Below are 21,127 nucleotides of genomic sequence, written 5' to 3'. Positions count from 1 at the left end.
GAGAAAATACTTGCCGAATGATGCAACTCACAAGGGATCAACCTCCAAAATATACAAACAGCTCACACAGCTTAAAAACAAAACAAAACAAAAAAACCCCAAACAACGCAATCAAAAAATGGGCATAAGATTTAAAATGACATTTTCTCCAAAGAAGACATAAAGATGGCCAAAAGGCACATGAAAAGACACTCAACATCGCTAATTATTACAGAAAAGAAAATCAAAACTACAATAAGGTATCACCTCACACCAGCTAGAATAGCCACCATCAAAAAGTCTACAAATAATAAATTCTGGAGAGGGTGTAGAGAAAAAGCAACCCTCCTGCACTGTTGGTAGGAATGTAAATATGTACAGCCACTATGGAGAACAGTATGGAGGTTCCTTAAAAACTATGGAAGCAACCTAAATGTCCATCGACAGAAGACTGGATAAAGATGTCACACACACAAATATTACTCAGGCATAAAAAAGAATGAAACAGTGCCATCTGCAGCAACATGAATGGACCTAGGGATTATCATACTAAGTAAAGCAGACAAAGACGAATATCATATGATATTTCTTATATGTGTAATCTTTAAAAATGATACAAATGAACTTATTTACAAAACAGAAATACAGTCACAGACATAGAAAAAAACCTTATGGTTACCAAAGGGGAAAGGGGATTGGGGGAGGGATAAATTAGGAGTTTGGGATTAAAATATACACACTACTATATACAAAATAAACAACAAAGACCTACTGTATAGCACAGAGAACTACACTCAATATCGTAAAATGAAAAATTGTCTTGACTTACTTAAAAATGTAAAAGCAAAAATACTGGGAAAGTCATCAGGGTCTTAAATAGATGAATGAATCCCAAATAGGGAGTGGTGTTAGTCACTGAAGTACTTCAATAATAAGTAATTCATTAATTGAATAATTATATACTGAACACCTATATACCAAGCAGTAAGAATGCAATAAAGACATTCTCTGATCCCTGATACCATTAAGCTTATTTTTGGGAGGATAAGATAAAGAGTGAGAAAAACAGTGATAGCTAAGTGGGATAAAGGTTATAGTGGGTGGGGATGGGGGTGACCAAAAAAACCATTTTTCTGACCTAAAGCAAAATGATAAAAATCAGAGCAATGTAGTTAACTTTGTATTACATAAATCTAAATTCATTAAAATGATTATGAAGGTTATATCTCCCTTGCTCTATTTTTATTAAAATATCTTTTAATTAAATGTTTTTTAACATGTCCTTTCTCAGCTATTATCTGTCTTTTGCTCATTAAAATTTTACTCATTTGTGATCCGCTGGTACAGGACACACTAAGGGAACACAGAGCAAGAGACATCTAACTTAGTCCAGAACTGTCAGGTATTTTCCTGGCAAACTGTTTTAGATAATGCCCTAAATTGAAAATGCCATTCTGCTAAACAAACTTGTGAAAATTAACGTACGCTTATGGACAAGAACCTGAAAGCTGATAAAATATATGCTGGATTGGAAAAAATGTACATAACTTATCTTGGGGGCTTCCCTGGTGGCGCAGCCCCAGTCCGAGAAGATCCCACATGCCGCGGAGCGGCTAGGCCCGTGAGATGCCCGAGAACCCAAAACAAACAAACAAACAAAAAAAACTTATCTTGGCTTGCTGTTTGATAGGTTTGATAAGCAAACCTATCATTCCTTTAAAATACATCAAGCATTGCCATTTTCATGAATGAGCTTGTCCAAAGGGCCAACCTGATTTTTCCCCTTTTAGCATGTGTTAGCACTTATTACATATACGCCTAATTTAATGATATTTTTTTAAAAAGATATCATTTTTAACATGTTTTATCTTCCTACCTGTAATACTCTGACGTAGGGAATATATTTGTATAGTCTTAATACCTAATGGTACTAAAATGGACAAAGACTAGCTAAAGTGGAGACAACAGCTTAAAAGATATGACAATTATAAACAAAAGGAATGTACAATATTTTGGGGGTTATACTAATTTATTTCCAATATCGAAGTTACTTAAGATGAAGGAAAATTAACATTCAGAAATTTAGTATACTTCGCGAGATACAAAATTTTAGGATTGTAAAATCCTCCTAGGATTGACAAAGTTGGAAAGAATTATAAATATAGTAGTGAATAAATTTATTTCCCAATGCTTTATGAGATCAATTACCTTAAAAACACACATCATTAAATGCATCATGCAAAGTTGCTGCTGTATATCTAAAGTTAGATAGAGTTCACTAACATTCTCTGGGAGCCATTTTACACGCTCTTCTAATATTGAGCCTCTGAAAGACCCTAAAAATTACATCACACTTTCCCCTCCATGTAATGACTTCACTGACAGTGAAAACCATACATGTGGTGATAGGAACTTCACGTACTTTTAAAGAAGTTTACATCCCACGCAATCTTATCACTAGTGTTAAGGGGAAATGCAAGGAGAAAGGTGATTCTAATTGATGTTTTTTATAAGTACTGCTTGCAGAGAAATGAAGTATCTCACTAATACAGAATAGGAACACATGAATAAAATAGAATTCTCTTGACTCAGGAAGAATATCACCACCCCGCCTCTACCAGTTTTTGCCAAACAAGATGGTAAGACTTTCAAAATTAAAATTATATACATATTCCAGGGCATATATTAAATATACATATGCCCTGGAATATGTATATATTTGATACATAGAAATATATGGAAGCTTTTGACTTTATGATAAAAACCAAAAGATGCCACTCCCATTCATGCAGAAAGCAAAAACTGTCAAGTCCTCAGGGAGAACCTTTAGCCTCTAATTTTTTCAGTAACAAACACAACCATGACTGATAAGCTAGTATAATTTTAAATCATTTAATTTTATACCTGGAAAATAATTTGGGAGGATCATCTAGCACAATCCTTATGTAATAAGAAGCAGAGGTCTATGTGTTTAGAAATTAAAGAGGGACTTATTACAGTAAAATGGCACTGAAGTAAAATATTACACACTTTTTTGTTGGTATGGTAAGCCATACCCAAAGTTAAATTTGAGGCTCAAACCACAAGTATAAAAACAACAGTAGTAAAGGAACCAGGACTGCACCTAAGGTCCCTAAAAGCAGTGAAGTACAAAGGATCTACTTGGGCCTGAGTCAAACTGTACTTACTAATTTCTGAGAAAGTCACAGAATGTGATCTAAAATGGTTTCAAACCAAAATAAAAACATTTAAAGAAACAGGAACCTCTTTGGGGGGGGCACTATTTCCTCCCATACTATCATTCTTAATTCAGTTTATGGTGTATTACAGATACTGCCGTTAAAAATTGTCCCACTGACCTCTAAAAGTGCTAGAAAGATGTCAAGATTTAAGTCAGACTGAGTAAATCCAGGTCGCTATTCCACCATAAAGATGACATGAGAAAGCAGGTAAAGACAAATCTTAAAGAGCAACAGTCAAAGAAAGGGAACATAATTTAATAGGAAAAAATGCCACCAAAAGTAGTATAACCCCATTTTAAAATCCAGACTTCTCTCTTTATTTTTCAGAGATTAAACAAGTAACAAAGTAGATAATAAGGCAGTATGTGAAAACTGGAAGGAACTGCATTAAAGAATTCCAAGAGACTAACTTTGCCCCATGTTTCTTAAACCATGACTACTTTTACTGAGGTAGTGACAAAGGAAAAAGTAAAAATATCAATACCAGGCATCACCACAGCTTCATTTTTTTTATCTTTCCTTATTTTAGAAGCCAACCTCTTATAAGGTATGCCCAGAATGTCAAAAGCTAAAGTCTTGATTTTTAAAACTTGTTTTTTCCTTTGCTGTTATATTTATGTTATTCCTTGTATTACAGTACTCATTACTTGCTACTGTGTGATGAATTTAAAACAATACATAAGAGCGCATATTCAAATTTCATTCATTTCAAACATGGTCTAGATTAACTATGTAAGTTGATACAAATTTTTCACCACAATATTTACTGTAGAAAGTTTCACCAGTCTGATTTCTGCTTTCCCCCAAAAATAACCTTATTCTTCCCCTGACCCCAAATATAAACAGAACCTGCCTTGCAACATGATGAAAGCAGTAATCCATTAGAGCATAATAAACTACTAAAGATTCAACACATTCCTCCTGTCCAATACTCAACTATAATAAAAATGCCAGGAATAATAAAATTCTGAATCTACAATTCTTTAAAACACTTTCCTACCTTCACATTGGTTCCTTGGAAGAATCTTCCACCTTGTTTTTATCACATTTTCCAAAATTTGTAGTCCATAATACTGAAAATTGGAGAATAGAAGCATGTGAATATATTGCTATAAGACTGGCAATTTCCAGGATTCACAAATGGACAGACATTCACACATTTACATCTAAATTTTCAAAAACATTATGCTACCAAGTTTAATTACATATATTAAACAAGGATCTATTTGCCCATATACTGAGTTTTCATGCATTTTCCTCACTTTATTGTTTACTACTCTATTTAACGTCCTGCTGTTTATACATGCTCACACCAGGAGGAAGAACCAAATAAAAAGCCCTTAGCAGCCAAATGGGCTTAGTCTGTAGAAGGAAAAGTAGCAGCCAGATACGAATTCACAGCATAAATGACTGCTTATAGGCTCACGTACTTTAACACGACCAGGCTCCTAAGAATTTAGCAGCTTGGATGCTCTCAAGCTTCCTACCATCTTCTAGGAGTTGTAAGCTCTTGGCCAAGTATTAAAGTATTGTCACAGATACTTTCTACAGAAAGTGTTTACAAACATCACTGGTGTGTTACTTAAGGAGCAGCAAGACAGCCCACGGGTTTAATTTTAAATTTTAACCCCACCCTTAGAGTTGCTATTTCTACTAATTTAAAGATAAACTTTTGTGCACAGTCAAAATAATACACAAATGAATGTTGCAATCTGTATCTACCTTTCAGGTATTCCTTCCAACTATAAAAATGATAACTAAAAATGTAAGAACGTTAATACAAATACCACTTTCAAGCCATTTTGTCCCTCCTGTTGATTACTCACTCTAAATAGTCAACAATATTTATAACAATTTACAAGGCTACAGGAGTTACTACCCAAAATCATTACCATGACCAATTAGTGTGGATAGACAGGAGGAAGAAAAGGGTCAAAACTGTTGTGGTATGCTTCAACTGGTTGAATTAGGGAAGAATCAGCCATAATACCTGAAAGGTAAACTCATTCATATATAGACATTTAACCTCAGATTGCAAGTTTTGGCTGAGAATAAGAGTTCATCTTTAAAATGGTTAGTCATCACACAATAAAATAGGAGCATTAGTATTTCAACCAAAGGGATCATGTGAATGCACACTTTATCCAAAGCACAATATAGACTGTCCCAAACTACATTGTGCTCAAACAGTGTTTTTGCTGTTTTCTTTCATTTTTAACATTTCATACTTTTTAGGAAAAATTTGCCATTTCAACCCAAATCCTACATTTGCAGAACATTCCTTAAAAAGACTTCAAAAATAAAAACAAGGCCAAAGCAAAATTCTGAAATTACAAATTATAAATTTGATGCCATGCCAAAAAAGTTTCATAATCAGCAGTAAATGGTGAAGCTTTCTTTCCTGTTCATTTACCTCTTTATAGATCTACGTTTCAGACAAATGTAAATAAACAAAAAAGGTAAGTTTCTCATTGACTAAAATTCTAAATTAACTTTTAAAAACACACTACCCTAAACTTGCTTTAAATTAATTCTAAAGGCATGAAATCAGAGTGTCAAAAGTTTTACTAAGTCAAAACAAATGCACTTCTTACTACATGGAATATATACCCTCTTGCTAATTCTCAACCAATTACAAAGATCTTTAAGAAACTAAGACACAAAACCTGCCATAAATACACCAGTTAAGAAGTACTAATCTTAATGATAACTTAACCATATTTAGCCAATGTATTTTCAGCCTACCGTTTTTAATTGAAGGATATCCCCCCCTTCACTGTTGCATTTATTTACTTCTGCCTTTATATCTGATACTGTTACCTGAAATACCTATTTACTAACCTCTAGTCCTTTCTCCAACTGTAAAAAAGTAGCACAAGCTTGCTGAAGATACAATTCATCTTTTCATCTTTCTGCAAACAGGTCTGAGGCAGGAAGCCCAATAAAAGCTTTTCACTACTTAGTTCAAAGGAATACATAGATCACCAACATAGTACCCTAAAACCCAATCTCTCCTAGACATTAAGACTCTACACATGATGAGAATTCACATTTCTTTGAAAAGCAGTATTTTGATTAAAAAATCTTAAGTGATAGCCAAATCTGAGGGCCAATGATAAATAACTACTTTGGAAATATACATAAATAATCCAAATATCATTCTGAAGTATTAAGTTTCTGCTTTACACCTCAGGACTTGAGAAATCCACTGCTGAGTTATGAAGATGAGGGACAGAGAACAGCAAAGACTAAATGAAAAAAATAAATGCATGAAATGATCCCTATGGTAGAAATTTCTACTGAGCCCTTAGAAATACTTATTTTACGCATTGAATTCCCCTTTCCCCTCCCACCGCCCATGAAACAAAAACAATTGATGAACAGAATTCAGTTAAAGGGAATCAAAAGGGTAGACCTTGTGGAGGCCTGCCGTCAAAGCCTAGCTGTGTCAGTTGCACAGGAAGACACCCCTTTTCTTCCTATTACAAGCAATCAACATAATGGAACATTATGATTAATATCAGGTAGTGTTAACATCTTTAAAGAAAAAAAAATGATTGCATAAAAGCCAAATGTCATAGTGCATAAATTTAGCACCAAATCATTTGTAATTTATGTAAATGGAAGAATTCTTTACCTGTTGCTTTCTTTCTGTTCCTCTAATCATCTCATTTTTCACAAGACAAATTTGAGTTTTTAAAAATACTGTTGATAAATCAACTTAAACATTAGTAATGTCTGTCAGTATAAAAAGCAAAATTTACCAGGCAAGCAAACAGGCAAACACTGTTATGTTACTTAAGGTTAGCACTTTGAGGAAGTTCTGGACTGTATTTTTGCCCTAAAATTTATAAGATGTCAAAACTAGTTAATATTTTAAAACTGTTAATTAACACAGTCTGATTTCAGAAACAGAGGTGAACATGGCTACTTTCTGTTTTAACACAATGTATACCAAGTGGAAACCTTGTGTGTATTTAAACAGAATGCCATGCATGGTATTTTACTACTTTAAGGCAGTTTAAAGAGAAGTGTGAATCATCAAGCCTAAACAGTCAAAACACATTTTGATCAACCCTTCTGTTCAAACTTAAGAAAAAAGGACCCAAATGATAACATTTTCAATTGCAAATAAAAACTGAGTGCTGTCCCATTAAAAGCATTGGTACCATGGAGTAGGGTTTTACGCTGCCCACACAACTTGGTTTTGGAGGTGCCTAGCCTGTGTTATATTGATTACTTGCCCAAAATAATTCCTCTGATGTTATGTTTCATCTCTGAATAACATTCAGAATTTATGCTGAGATCTGTACACATATTCTAAAAAGAAAAAGAAAAAAAAAACCAAACCAAAAAGAACCCCCAAACAACAACAAAAAAAAGCCACCTTGCATACTAGTCCCAATTTCAAAACTCCATTTATAATTCTTAGGACTATTTGCAAGAATTCATTCTATGTTTAAGGCTAAATTTTGAAATAAGTTAACATTATTAAATGATTTGATAACAAATGCTAATACTAAAAATGAGATACCTTCCTCAAAGTTTATGACTGGAAGAAAAGAAGAAATAATGGATTTAAAAAACCACCACTTGCTTACTTTCGTGTTCATATTCTGTGAAAATTCCAAAATTGTGTCGACTCTTGTCCATGCATCAGGATGCTCCTTTAAATGTGTCAGTACTTCTTGAGCCATTCTTTGCTAAAATAGTATACAAAAAGAATTTTAAGCTAACTTGTTCTTTCAAATGGTATTGAGCAAGGCACAAATCCTAATAGGACAGTGATTTTATCAACTTTCAGAAATACTCAAGAAACTAGTCCTTATAGAAATAAAAATGTGTCCATTATCAACTTCAATTAAGAATGGGTACAGGGCTTCCCTGGTGGCGCAGTGGTTAAGAATCCGCCTGCCAATGCAGGGGACACGGGTTCGAGCCCTGGTCGGGGAAGATCCCACATGCCGCGGAGCAGCTAAGCCCGTGCGCCACAACTACTGAGCCTGCGCACCACAACTACTGAAGCCCATGTGCCTAGAGCCCGTGCTCCACAACAAGAGAAGCCACTGCAATGAGAAGCACACACACCGCAACTAGATAAAGCCTGCGCGCAGCAACGAAGACCCAACGCAGCCAAAAATAAATTAACAAATTTAAAAAATTAATTAAAAAAAAGAATGGGTATATTCTTTTTAAACAGAAAAGTGTTTTCTTCCCCTAATCTGCTTTATTTGGTATTCTCAAAACTGAACTTAAATTCAATCAATTATCTACTCCAACATAAAGGGGTTCTCAGCACACAATCAACCAAAAGCAACATATAAAAATTCACATCTACTTAGATAAGTTATGTAATGGTATACTCTGGTTTATAAGAGTCACCAAGATATCTTTAACAAATTTTATCTATAAAATTATATTTCAGGGGAGACAGATAAAAGCTAGGTCTAAGTAAGTCTACAACTCTCTAATACCTGTTGATACACATAAAACATTAAGACCCTTTTAAAGCAGTATTTTCAGTTTATTGTAAACACACCTTTGTCTCTGAAAATCCTTTAATTTCACATATTAAATCCTAGCTTATTTTGAAAATTTTCTTTTGCTTTTGTATTTCTAAAATGCAAACTCAGAATATTTAAACCTATGAAACCATCATCTAGAATTAACAAATGTTAAGATTTTGCTGCACTTGTCTGTTTTTCTTTTAAACATAAGATCTAAAACTTATGGAACTTTGTACCTTTCTTCAGCGCCATTTCCTTCCTTTGTTCCTTCTTTAGAGATAATCACTTTCATGACTTTGGTGTCTTTTCCTGTCTGTATTTTCACAGCATGTGTATGAATTTCATAAATATAGTTGTGTGGTTACTAAATTTTATATAAATAGTATATTGTAGAAATCCTTCTGCAGTTCGCTCTTTCCATTTGACATAGTTTCTTTCCCTTGGCTTCACTGAGATATGATTGACAATTGAGAGTTTTAAAGATCTAGCCATGTTGACATTATCCAGTTTCTTCATTTTAACTGTTAGTTTTTCACACAATATGAACACTACATTTTATCAAAGGCTGATAAGTCTATTAATTTTTTTCAGGAAGCAGCCGCTTAATCTTTTTCACCTTTATAGGCTGTTTTGTAGCTGAACTGGATCCTCCCTAATTAACTTTTACCTATTTCTATCACATGTTGTAACCAAAGAGTAAACTTTTATCGTTTTAAAATTTGGCAATTATCCTTCTGTTAGATCATTTACTTGATCAAGGGTTTGATTCTATGGGTTAAACAAGGAAGCATCAAAAGGAGGGGAGAAAAGCATTCTTATTTAAACCATCTCTGACACAGACACCTCATAATCTTTAAGTTGGCTTTTATTCCAATTTACAAAAAAAAAAATTTTTCTCTTGTGGCTTTTTTTTTTTTTTGCGGTACGTGGGCCTCTCACTGTTGTGGCCTCTCCCATTGTGGAGCACAGGCTCCAGACGCGCAGCCTCAGCGGCCATGGCTCACGGGCCTAGCCGCTCTGCGGCATGTGGGATCTTCCCAGACTGGGGCATGAACCCGCATCCCCTGCATCGGCAGGCGGACTCTCAACCACCACCACCACGGAAGCCCCTCTTTTGGCTTTTATACACTGCTTATTGTTTAAAACGTTGACAAATACACACCCACTAAATTAGGTAATGGTTCTGTATCCTGACAATAAGACCAGAAATACTTTGGAACTTGAAAGAAAAATAAGGTGCCTGGGTTCCACCCTAAGGGTCTGGGATTAGAGCAAGTGTGTGAAGTCTTGAAATACAACTATACATTTTTTATTTGATTTAAAGGGTTGTAATTGTATCATATAATAAGCAACCAACAAAAGGTAGAAAGAATGGTGATGTGAATTATTTATGGCCAAAGCCCATTTTAGCAGTGTTTTGATTCTCTTCCTGAGAATATCTAACTGGATAGACTTGCATATAAAACAGTAACAAATATTAAGAGGATAAGGTACATCAAAGATCCATGCCTAGTAAGTTATTTGGTCAAGATACAACTTTATCAGATTTTTTGAAGTGATGAGCATTCTACACATAAATGAATAGTTCCCACACTATCACCATTCATTTCAATCTCCCCATAAATCACGTTCCTTCCTTTTCAGTCATCCTTTTTGTTGTAATTTTACTCTCTAAAGTTATTGCTAGTATTTGCGTCCTTTTTTTAATTTGTCTTAATCCCACTGTCCTTATATAATATATCCTTTTCTTCTTTTAAAAAATATATTCCTTTATTAACTTAAAACCCCAGGAGGGGTTAAAAAAGGCACAAAAGGAAACCGAGGAGAGAGAAAATCTGGCATCTCCCTGTGTTACTAACTGAATGGTGAAAGTATTTTAGTTGCTAAGCAATAGATAAAAGAGTTCAAGACACTTAACACAGTACGGGAGAAAACACCCAACTCCAACATTTTTGTTTCCCTGGCGTCCTACTTGGCTAAAAATAGAAAAATGTTTATAACAGAAGGTAGTCCTAATATTACAGTGCTAATTATTCTACTATACTACCCATCTAGGCAAAAGTTCTATCTACAGATTAAAGGCCACCCTTCTAATAATTCCTTCATCTCCAAAGTTACGAAATCCTTTTCAAAATAGGCTACATACAGGTGAGTTTAAAGCTTAATTAGCATAATTTCTACTTGCTATTTTAAGTACATATTTTATGACAGATCAAAGCCAAACAAAAACTCCCCACCAAACCATATTTTAAAACAATGAGTTTGGGCTTCCCTGGTGGCGCAGTGGTTGAGCGTCCGCCTGCCGATGCAGGGGACACAGGTTTGTGCCCCGGTCCGGGAGGATCCCACATGCCGCGGAGCGGCTGGGCCCGTGAGCCATGGCCGCTGAGCCTGCGCGTCCGGAGCCTGCGCTCCGCAACGGGGGAGGCCACAACAGTGAGAGGCCCGCGTACCGCAAAAAAAAAACAAAACAAACAAACAAAAAAAACCCCAAAACAATGAGTTTACATCACATATGTGAAATCATCTTCATTATACTTTCAAAGTCCCCTTTAAACAGAATGGCTCCTAAATAGCAGTCACCGCTAACAGGTGCTTTACAAAACCTCATCACTAATTCTCCAGTCTCTTGCAAGGTAGGTAACTTTGTAGATGAGATTCTAGAGGAATGACTAGAAAACTTACTGGAATAAATTTAAGACATTTAACACTAAAAACATGTTTTCCGGGCTTCCCTGGTGGCACAGTGGTTGAGAGTCCGCCTGCCGATGCAGGGGACGCAGGTTCGTGCCCCAGTCTGGGAAGATCCCACATGCCGCGGAGCGGCTGGGCCCGTGAGCCATGGCCGCTGAGCCTGCACGTCCAGAGCCTGTGCTCCTCAACGGGAGAGGCCACAACAGTGAGAGGCCCACGTACCGCAAAAGAAAAAAACAAAACATGTTTTCCACTGCAACCTTCAACTTTTTATTCAAAATAAAACCCCCAAGAAGTGGTATATAAAAAATTGAACAAGGAAGTTTAAAGATATCACTTTCAGAAAAGGGGTTCTTAACTGCCTTTAAGCTCTAAGCCTGTTCCCTTATCTATAACAAATACCAACTTACTGATTATTCTTTATGCAACTGACTTGTCCCATGAGAAATCTAACCAGACATAAAATTCTTACTTTTGGTAAAGTTAATTTTGTCTTCATAAATGGAAATATCTGTAAACACTTTTCTAAATCTAGTCTTTATTCAAGTCAAATTTAAAACAAATCATTAAATCTTGACACTGTGAAACATTACTAAAGCAATAATATTACAACATAGTCTTCATAATTACCTCTGTTATAAGCCTAGAACACTGGTCTATTTAGTCATCATACTTCTAGATGCTGTGAACCAGGTTAAAAAAGAACGAAGACTAAAGAGCAGTGGCAGCTTAATGATATGATAAAATTAAATGCCTATCTTCCTAATGGCTTATAGACTTATGTTTCTAATATAGTCAAAGTTGAGCCCAACGTTACTTCATGCATTTCAACCTTACTGTCATACTTTCTTCCAAAAGCAGCTGCTTTCCATACATCCATGCTGGGATGAAATGGAGCTTAAAGCTCCATGTTGAATGTATGGTATGTGTAGTAAATACGGATACTTTTTCAGGAATGCTTTTGGAGACAAGAACACTGATCGAAAGCGCCTAGGAGTATAAAACTGCACTAACAAGCTTACAAAATCACTAATTTTTTCCACTCATACAACTTGCATGGCCCTTTTTCCCTTTAAATTTTTTCTTTATTATAGTGAAACCAATGTTAGATTTCAGAAGGGAATAGAAATACTTATGCACTTGCTAATATTTATACATCATGTTTTTTGGACTATCTATAAAAGATACCACTATATCCACCTTTCAGAGGTTTTTAAAAAGTATCAAAGTAGCCAGGGTTTAACTATGCAAATATAAATTAATGGCTTGAAGATACATTATCTACCAGAAATGCACTTTTTGGCAACAAAATTTTACTAGTAAGATATCTGTCACATCACCTTATAAGATTTTTTTAATCCAGGAACAGAAACTTTTACTCGTTTAAAACTTTATTAGGTCCACAGGGTGCAGATTGAAGATTGTCCAGTTTCTTGTACCATAAAAAAAATTTTAAATTTACAAACATTCCTGTTTTTTAAAAAAAAAAACCCAAACCTTAAACTCATCAAAACATAGATTAAGTGTAAGACAATTTCCTATTTTAACAGTTATCACTTTTACAAGTGCTAAAATTCAAACAATGTAAAGATACCTGGTATTGTGGGATATTTAAAACAAGTTTTATCTGTGAAGTACTTCTGCAATTTAAATGTTTCAAAAACAGAAGACTCATATTAACTCCAAATACATTAAATATATAAGGGACGTACAACCTTTAATATCTACAAAACATTTAATACATTGGGCTATATCTTTTATTAAATGGGGTAAAGGTTGCTGAAGAACAGAACAAGTATAATAAAAATATTCCAAAACTTCCCACTCTAAACCATTTCAAAATGTAATGCAATTTCTTTCTCCAGACCACCTCTCAGAATTAATATATAATTCCAATTTAATACAAACTATGGGATATTTTTTAAAAGGTGGTAATTTAAAATTTTATTCTAAACTCAACAACTTTATTACTCTGCAATAATGTTTTGATCAGCTACTTTACCTGGGCTCCTTCTCCGTGGTATAAGCAATTCACCACGTTGTCTAAAAGGTTGATATCCAGTTTTTGGCTGAAATCAAGCAGCTGGCGAGCTGCATGGTCTGCTAACATTGTCATAATTGCTGGCATAGATTACTGAAAATAAAGAGAAAGAATTTAAGGCGCCTATGAAGTTTTGATATTGTCAGAAAGTTTCTACTCAAGTTATTTTACTTCAACCATGTTCTTACAAATATTTTACTTCGTATTTCAGAGATTTTACCTAAACAACTGAGACAGTAAAAGCAAATAAACGCTGAAGTTACTTAGGTACTCCACAACTGCATTAATCATTAGGGTTCACTTTATTTTTACACCCCAGAAAAATCATATTGTTCTTTCTACTAACATGTATATAAAGTCACCCTAACCCGTTTTAAAAATGATTATTAAAGAATTTATGGCCCTAAAACCTGATACAATTTAAAATCTTGATCTCGAAAATTTTAAATACAGATGAAGTTCAAATGGATCCCCGCCCCCGGCCCCAAGTAGGGTCTTCTAGTTCAGTAAAAGCTCACTTTCCCTCATTTCATGTTACCTTAATTTTTAAGATATATTGAAGACGCTAAAAATTAAATGTGGTATAAAAGTTTTCCTATATATAGCAATGATTAGCTAACAAGTCTAACAAATCTGGTATCCTTAACCTCTATAGAATTTAAGCTTTTGCACTCAATTAAACCATTTATATTTGTTTCTTTCATCCCTGAATGAATTTGTGGAGATTTAAATTACAAGTGTACAAGCTCCTTGAATATATGTTCTAGAAAAAAAAAACTATGGTAATATGTCAAACAAGATTTTTTTTAATTTCCAAGTACTGACTGGCAAAACAAAAAGCTGTAAAATCTTGCTATTTTCTAAATAAGACTAAATTCTACCATAACAGAAAAACGAGCTTCTTCACCTCAAGTAATGTACTGGCTAAAACCTACTGGTTCATATGCAATGGTACCCCTTTAAGAGGATTCTACTCCAAGATGCTGGCACACATGCACATTCTTGTTGCCCAGCCTTATAAAAATCTTTCCTTTTGCTTTTTCTTCAAAGCCAGTGCCACTTAAGTCTGACTGGCTAAATCAGCACTCCTCAAACTTTTTGGGGTTAAGATGCCTCACAATCAGAGGAACAGGATAGCTGTTGCCAAATTTAAAAAATTCACAACTTTGTATACAATTACAGACGATTCAGGACACCATGAAAGCCATGCATGAAACCTTGAGCTAAGTACCCCTGGTTTACTGTACTTAGACCCAACAAGGTCAGATGGTCATCTCTACTTCTCCCTCTCTTAACCTTCCAAGATCAGGAAATGGGTGGCTAACTTAATTACATTATGTTTGGACAAAGCAGCTTGTTAGGAAAAAGGCGTTATTTCTTGTCTATTTTATAACAGGTAAAAAAACGTTAACAATGGCAGCAATTTCAATTTTAAGTCAAATGTTTTATTTAACGATAATATCAGTTACAACAAAGTAAAAGTCTGAAGGATCAGTTAGGTTAGATATAATGTAAAAACTGAGAAATTATGAGTTTGAGGAATTTTATTCCTCTTAAGTCCTTCCATCCACTGTTGACAGTAAAAACTGGTGAGATTTCAAAAATTTCTACAGCAGTTATTAAATGTATTTTTAATGCAAAATACCTGACATACACAATCTTTGATCTAAATACTAATAGGAAAAAGAAAATATATATTTCACAAATGTAAGTGTAAATTTACCCCATTCAAGTGCCATACAATTTCAAAGGATCAGACAATCTTAAAAATTGAGGCTGAAAAGCAATGTCCACAAAACCAAGATCTATACATCAAATGTTTTCGATTGGGGGGGTTAAAAATTGAATGAACTTTTATCCTATTTCGTCCTATCATAATTTAATAGCCAAAACGAAAAATAAAGTGACTCTAAAAAGTTTCATTTTCAAGCACATTGTCCTTACAAAAATGAGACAAATTCCTGTGAAAAAAAATCAGGTTTAGAATAGAAGCTTGTGTTAAATACAGCAGGGTATGCCACCCTAAAAACTAGCGGCTATCTTCGAAATGACCTACCTATTCTCGAATCGTACGTAGTACAGAAATGGCGGCTTTCTAGTCAATGCCAAGCACATTTAGTCTCCCAAATCAAACAGCTTCCAAAACATTCTTTCCACTAACAGCAGTGTCCCACGCGCTTAAGATACACAATCAGGCAGACAGCAAACAGCCATAGCGGGAGAGGTGAAAGAAACTACAAAAGCTTTTCCTTCTCCTTGGGACACTCAATTCTAAATTCCACTCACTGTATAGCAAATATAAGGTATTATCCAGCCACGTGGTGACTCTACAAGTGACTACCAAAATACCTTCACTGCCACTTCAAACTGAATAGGCAGGCAACTATACACTGCCAGCTCCCATCCAAAAACCAGAAAATCATAACCGTTAATGATAACTACATAGTAGGTCAAAAAACAAGTCGCTGCAAGGAGAAAGACTGCTACTTTAGATTGTGTGGGCAATTGCCTGCTTCATTCAGTAGAAACACACCTCACTAAGGCCCGCCCTCCCCTCTCTTCCCACCCGAACCGATGTGCAGCACTTCTAACTATAGCATACTGGAGCACGCACTCACCCCGCCCATACTCGGAGAAGGCATTTAGACCAGGCGCCTGAAGTTCACCGCCCCATTCTCTATGCAGCATGGCCTCTGCGTGGTCAGAGGAGGTCCGGACTGGGCAAATCTCTCATGCTTCCCCCAGTACACCACTTCCTCCCACCCACCCCAAACTCAGACACGGGAATGAAAGAGAATCAGGGTATTATCCACTGTACAATGCCAGCAGTAAATCAGTCGATCACTTTACACACCCAAGTCCCCCCAAACAAACTACAGCACAGAACCTCATCTGCACTTCCCTGAAAAATCAACTAACATTTCCTACTTCTAATTCTACTCCGTAAAAAACCAGAGATTCTGAGTTTCCCTGCAGGAGGAGCAAGGACTTAAGAGCCCCTCCCTCCCGCGATCCCAAGCTCTCCACCGAGGGGCCACGTGATGCAGGCGGACGTTTCAATGCTGCTGCACTAAATATTTCTGGAAACTTCCACTCCTAATAATTTACAGAAATGTTCCTGAAATCACCCCAACTTCTCCCCAACCCAAGGGGCTGGGGAAGCCCTTCCACCCCCGCGCCGGGCCCCACTTCACTACCACGCTCCTTGCCTTCCTCCACCGCTACCCGCACACGCGAATGACCCAGCAAGCGCTCCCCTCCCGCGGCAGCCTCCCCGCCTCCATCCCCCAGCGGCAGAAGCGGCTCCATTCAATCGCAGGCTCTGCTGTGGGCCCGCCGCCGCCTCCCCGGTTCGCCTCCCGCGGCCGCCGCCGCGCCCCACGCCAGCCTTCTCCCGCCCTGCCGCCCGACCCTCGACCCCGAAGACACAGTCGACTTACCCAGAGATTGAACCAACTGCTTCTTCCTTCCTTGTCGGGGGATTAGGGCGAGGGAGGATGGGGGGGGGGAGAGGGGAGGAAATCAAGGTGGGTTTCACAGTTTTCCCACCTTAAAAAAGGAAATTAAAAAAACGAAGAGGATAAGGGCAAAAAGAGCTCAACAATATTTACTATTTCAGGGACACCTCCCCCCGATACACACACCCGCCACCCCCCCAAAAAAGAAGGGGAATTAATCTGTGGAATAAATGCTCCCGCCTGGCTAGGGAGTGAGGGAAGGGGGAGGGGAACGGGGTCAAGTCCCAAAGATTCTGCCCCAGGGAGACCCTCCAGCTACAGGCGGCAGCAGGAGCGGCAGGAGTAGGGGCTGTAGAGTCCACACGGCCGGGGGACGCTCTGCTGCCAGTTGCAGTCCGACTCCCCCCTACCAAAATACGGCTCCCTCACGCGGCTCCGGCGCTGGGCCCCCCCCACCCAGGCTCGCCTAAACTTTCCCCCCTTCTCCTGCTCCTCAGCGACTGGTGGTTCCCCCCTCCCCCTCTGGGTGGTTGCACGGACTGCAGCAGCAAAGACTGGAACAGGCACCGCCGCCGGGGCTGTAGCTACTGTTGCTCTTGCTGATGCTGTAGCTCCCGCTGCTCCTGCCGCGGCCGCTGCAGCCGCTTCTCCCCCTCCTCCTAGTGCCTCAAACTCGGAACCGGTTGAAACCGGTTCAGACTGGGAGATTCCATCTCGGTTGAGTTTTCAGCCCATGGCGCCGCGGAGCGTTTGGAACCTGGGCCTCCGCCCCCAGCCCGCCCGCCCATTGGCCAGTTCCAGCCACAGCCGCGCCATCAGCCTACCTCCTACTGGCCAGCTCGCCCGTCAATCCCACCTCAAGGCTCCACACAAGCCCGCCGCTTCGTCCCCCGCCTCTTTCCAGCAGCGATTTGCCCGCAGAGTGGGGGAGGGGAAGAGGGGCGGGTCGCAAAGGAGCTAGGAGGAGGGTGGAGGAGGAGGAGGTGGGACGAAGAGCTGAGCCCTGCAGAGAGGAGAGCGAAGAGAAGCCGCGCGGAGGATTGGTTCGAGCGAGCTGTCAATCAAACGTAGCCCGCCCTCGACTTCCCGCCCCCTCCCGCCGCTCCCCCTCCCAGTGCTTAGCCCGCAGGCCCGGCCTTTCCGGCCCGCTCATTGGCTGGGCGCCTTTGGTGACGGAGAGGGTGGGGCGCAGCTCCTGAGCTGGTGGTGGCGCGAGTTTGAGCGCGGCGCGCGGTAGCCCGCTTTCGCTCGGCTTCTCCCGGACCCGCGCTGGCCCGCCCCCGCCGGCTCCCGCCAACATGCGGGGCCTGAGCCTGTCGGGATCGGGACCCGCCCCTCTGATGGGGGCTGCGCTACTAAAAGGGAGGGCACAGCGAATTGTTTTTTTAATCGGGGAAGGGTGGGGTGGAAAAAAGGAGCTAGGAGAACACAACGGAGGACAACTAATTGTAGGCCCCGGACCTCTAATCCATTTTAAAGGCCTGGGTTTGGGGCCAAGATGTTGAGAGGTTGGGGTGAGGTGTGGGGTGCGCACTCTTGGCGCCTCGTGGTTTTCTCGGAGACATGGGAAAGATACTTAGTTCTTGGGCAAGTCTCCTTCAAATTGTAACTCGGTTTCTCCCTAGGCTGGAATTTGGCTTCCTTAACAACCGATCCTTCCTAAAAATTAAGACGCTGTAATCCCTGTAATTGGTTTAACATCGTCTGTTTTTTCTGGGTGAGCTTACATGCCAACTGCCCTTGATCTTCCCCTACCCTCGGTTTTTCCTTTCAGCATAGCTGCCCTTCGCATACTTCATCATCACCAAATAGTATTTTCTTTGAAAGTCGCACGCATTTGGCCCTTCATATGGTTGCCTCTCTTGTCCCCAAGGGCCCCTCCAAGTAAGCTTTACTGATTGTTCGTTGCTGAAGAAACACCAAGCAGCCCACCAAAGTTTAGAAGGCCCATTGTGCCACCAAGAGGTTGATAAATGATTTATTAAATCAACACACTTTTCTCCAGCAAATCCTCACTCACAGTGGGCAAAGGCTTACACCAAAGCATAACTCCCTCACCCTCCAGTAGATTTACCAAAATGATATTGGATTACTTTCAGACCTGAGATTTTTATTAATTGCCTAACCGAACAATATCAAACCAAAATATATAATATATATGATACATACACTGATCATATGGAATACTTACATTCTATTACCGGAAAAGTGGGGCTGTCCTGTTTTTTAAAAAGTTTTTCCCTCCGCATTTTCAGCTCTTGGAACAGGCCACTGTTTTTTTTAGATGGCAGAATAATAGGAATACAAACGGCATAAGACCTGGCTCTGCTCAGAATGTGACCTTGGGCAAGTCATTTCACTTCTTTGGGCCTCAGTTTCCTTCTCACCCATTAATGCGGCTGATATCACCCATGCCTGTCTCATCCATGTAAGGGTGAAGCAGATGTGAAGGAGCAGTGTGACTCATAAAGCACTTTGTGGATTGTAAAGTCCGAATTGTCCCAGTTTGCTGACCCCTTCTTTGGCGCTTTTCATGTCATCTTTAAATCATATCCCTTAGGAGGTCTTATCTGTCAGACCATAGTGAATCAGATATAAATATTTAGCCCATTGTTTTTGCCTAGAGTTAGCCAAAAAGGGCAAAAAGAAGTGACAGGAGCAGATAATTATGTTTGATCACTGTATTTTCAGAATCAAATTCAGAACACAGGTTTGACATATTTCTAATCCTTTTCTCATTGCCTTCATTTGTTGGAGTCAAACAGACTTCAAACCTTGGAGTGGGATATGAATAAGGAAATGTAAGTAAACTGTATTGAGTGCCTGCCTGCTATCTAGCAGGCTGTTACAGACCTTTCTGTACAGTATTTCACTGAATTCTTATAGCAACCCTGTGAGGTAGTTACTCTTTTCCTGGTCTTACTCTTGCTTCCCAGCACCCTCTATCACGCATACTTACACATACACACAGGTACACACCACCCCACAGGAGCTGAGTAAACTTAGAACCCATGTTTGTGTTCTTTTTACTAGTTCACATTGTCTCACAAAACAACATTCATCAGAAAAAAGAGAAACAAACTCATAAATTCCTTTTTACTACTTGTTACTTATTTATATTAATTTTTTTAATTTAAAAAGTAATACATGATCATGATTAACAACTCAAACAATAGAGAATGAAGTATCTATGGTAAAAAATAAAAGTCCTCTTCATATGTCCTCCCCCCCCAGTCCCCAGTTCTTTTTTCTGCTCTGGGATAATCATCATTAAGGGTGTGATATGTATATTTTGAGATATCTTCTATGCATTTACAAATATACTTGCTTTATGTTTTGTTCAGCATATATGACATACTATACATATTATTTGGTGGCTTGTTTTTTACTTAACAGGTCAGAATGTATAAATCCACTTCATCCTTATTGACAGCTCCGTTGTCTTCCCCATTTCTCAGTACTATAAATTACTCATCCAGTCCCCTATTGAGGACAGTTAGGCTATTTCTCGTTTTCTCTCTTAAAAATAATGCTTCAGTGAATATCCCTGTACATTTATCTTTGGGCACAAATGTGAATATATCTCTAGGTTCATATCCTAAAAGTGGAACTACTGTGTCAAAGGCCATGTATATTTGTTATTGTGATAGGAACTGCCCAAGTGTCCCCTAAAATGATTGTGTCAATTTTCACACCCACCACAACATGTGAACAGTACCTGTTTATTCCCTATCAAACCATAGATATTTGCTATTAAGGTCACACCAGAGTCAAATCTTTGCATTTTAATTTGATCTTTTGCCTCTGAAGACAGTCTCTACTGACTGTGAGCTCTTCAAGGAATACATAAATTATAAGATTAAATACCCATATAATGTAGTAAAAAATATTTGAAGTAAGGTATGAATTGATTATATTATTTTAATAATGGAATTGGTCACTTCACTCTTTTTGAGAAAATTAATATCACTTTGACCTCAGAGATATAACAATGACCTTCCAATATGCACTTCTTCCTACCAGTCATAAGAAACGGGCACTTAGGCTGAAAATACCATGAGTCTGACTCACTGGGTGTATTCATGTATTGGGCACAAATTCACAATTCCATGGGATTGTTCTTCCCATGAATCTTTAGGGCACGTTTGTCACTTTGCAAGACCTGAAAGGAAGCACTGGGATAAATATTTCTTTGTAAATATCTTA

The 21,127-nt window shown here is 38.3% G+C and overlaps 1 protein-coding gene across 4 annotated transcripts in view; it reads right to left on the bottom strand.

Annotated features, from left to right (window-relative positions):
• Positions 1-17,669, bottom strand: part of XPO1 (exportin 1) — a 43,837-nt gene extending 26,168 nt beyond the window's left edge. Inside the window, exons 1-4 of one of the 4 annotated variants that reach the window (XM_022597204.2) lie at positions 16,904-17,669; positions 13,425-13,556; positions 7,823-7,924; positions 4,222-4,294 (exon numbers count right to left, since the gene is read on the bottom strand). In XM_022597204.2, coding sequence (XP_022452912.1) covers positions 4,222-4,294; positions 7,823-7,924; positions 13,425-13,550 — 301 coding nt within the window. In that variant the 5' untranslated portion in view covers positions 13,551-13,556; positions 16,904-17,669. Of the gene's footprint in view, positions 1-4,221; positions 4,295-6,636; positions 6,701-6,858; positions 6,933-7,822; positions 7,925-8,964; positions 9,178-13,424; positions 13,557-16,903 lie in introns of those variants that run through there. The other 3 variants (XM_089923132.1, XM_022597205.2, XM_089923133.1) reach the window with 3 other exon arrangements.
• Between the last annotated feature and the right edge of the window lie 3,458 nt (positions 17,670-21,127).

This window comes from Delphinapterus leucas, chromosome 13 (assembly GCF_059928025.1).
Source record: "Delphinapterus leucas isolate spDelLeu-1000000601 "Yukka" chromosome 13, BTC_Dleu_Yukka2, whole genome shotgun sequence".
NCBI classification, from domain to species: Eukaryota; Metazoa; Chordata; class Mammalia; order Artiodactyla; family Monodontidae; genus Delphinapterus; species Delphinapterus leucas.
Note: the sequence above shows the minus strand (reverse complement) of the source record. Positions and strands in the feature narration are given on the sequence as shown.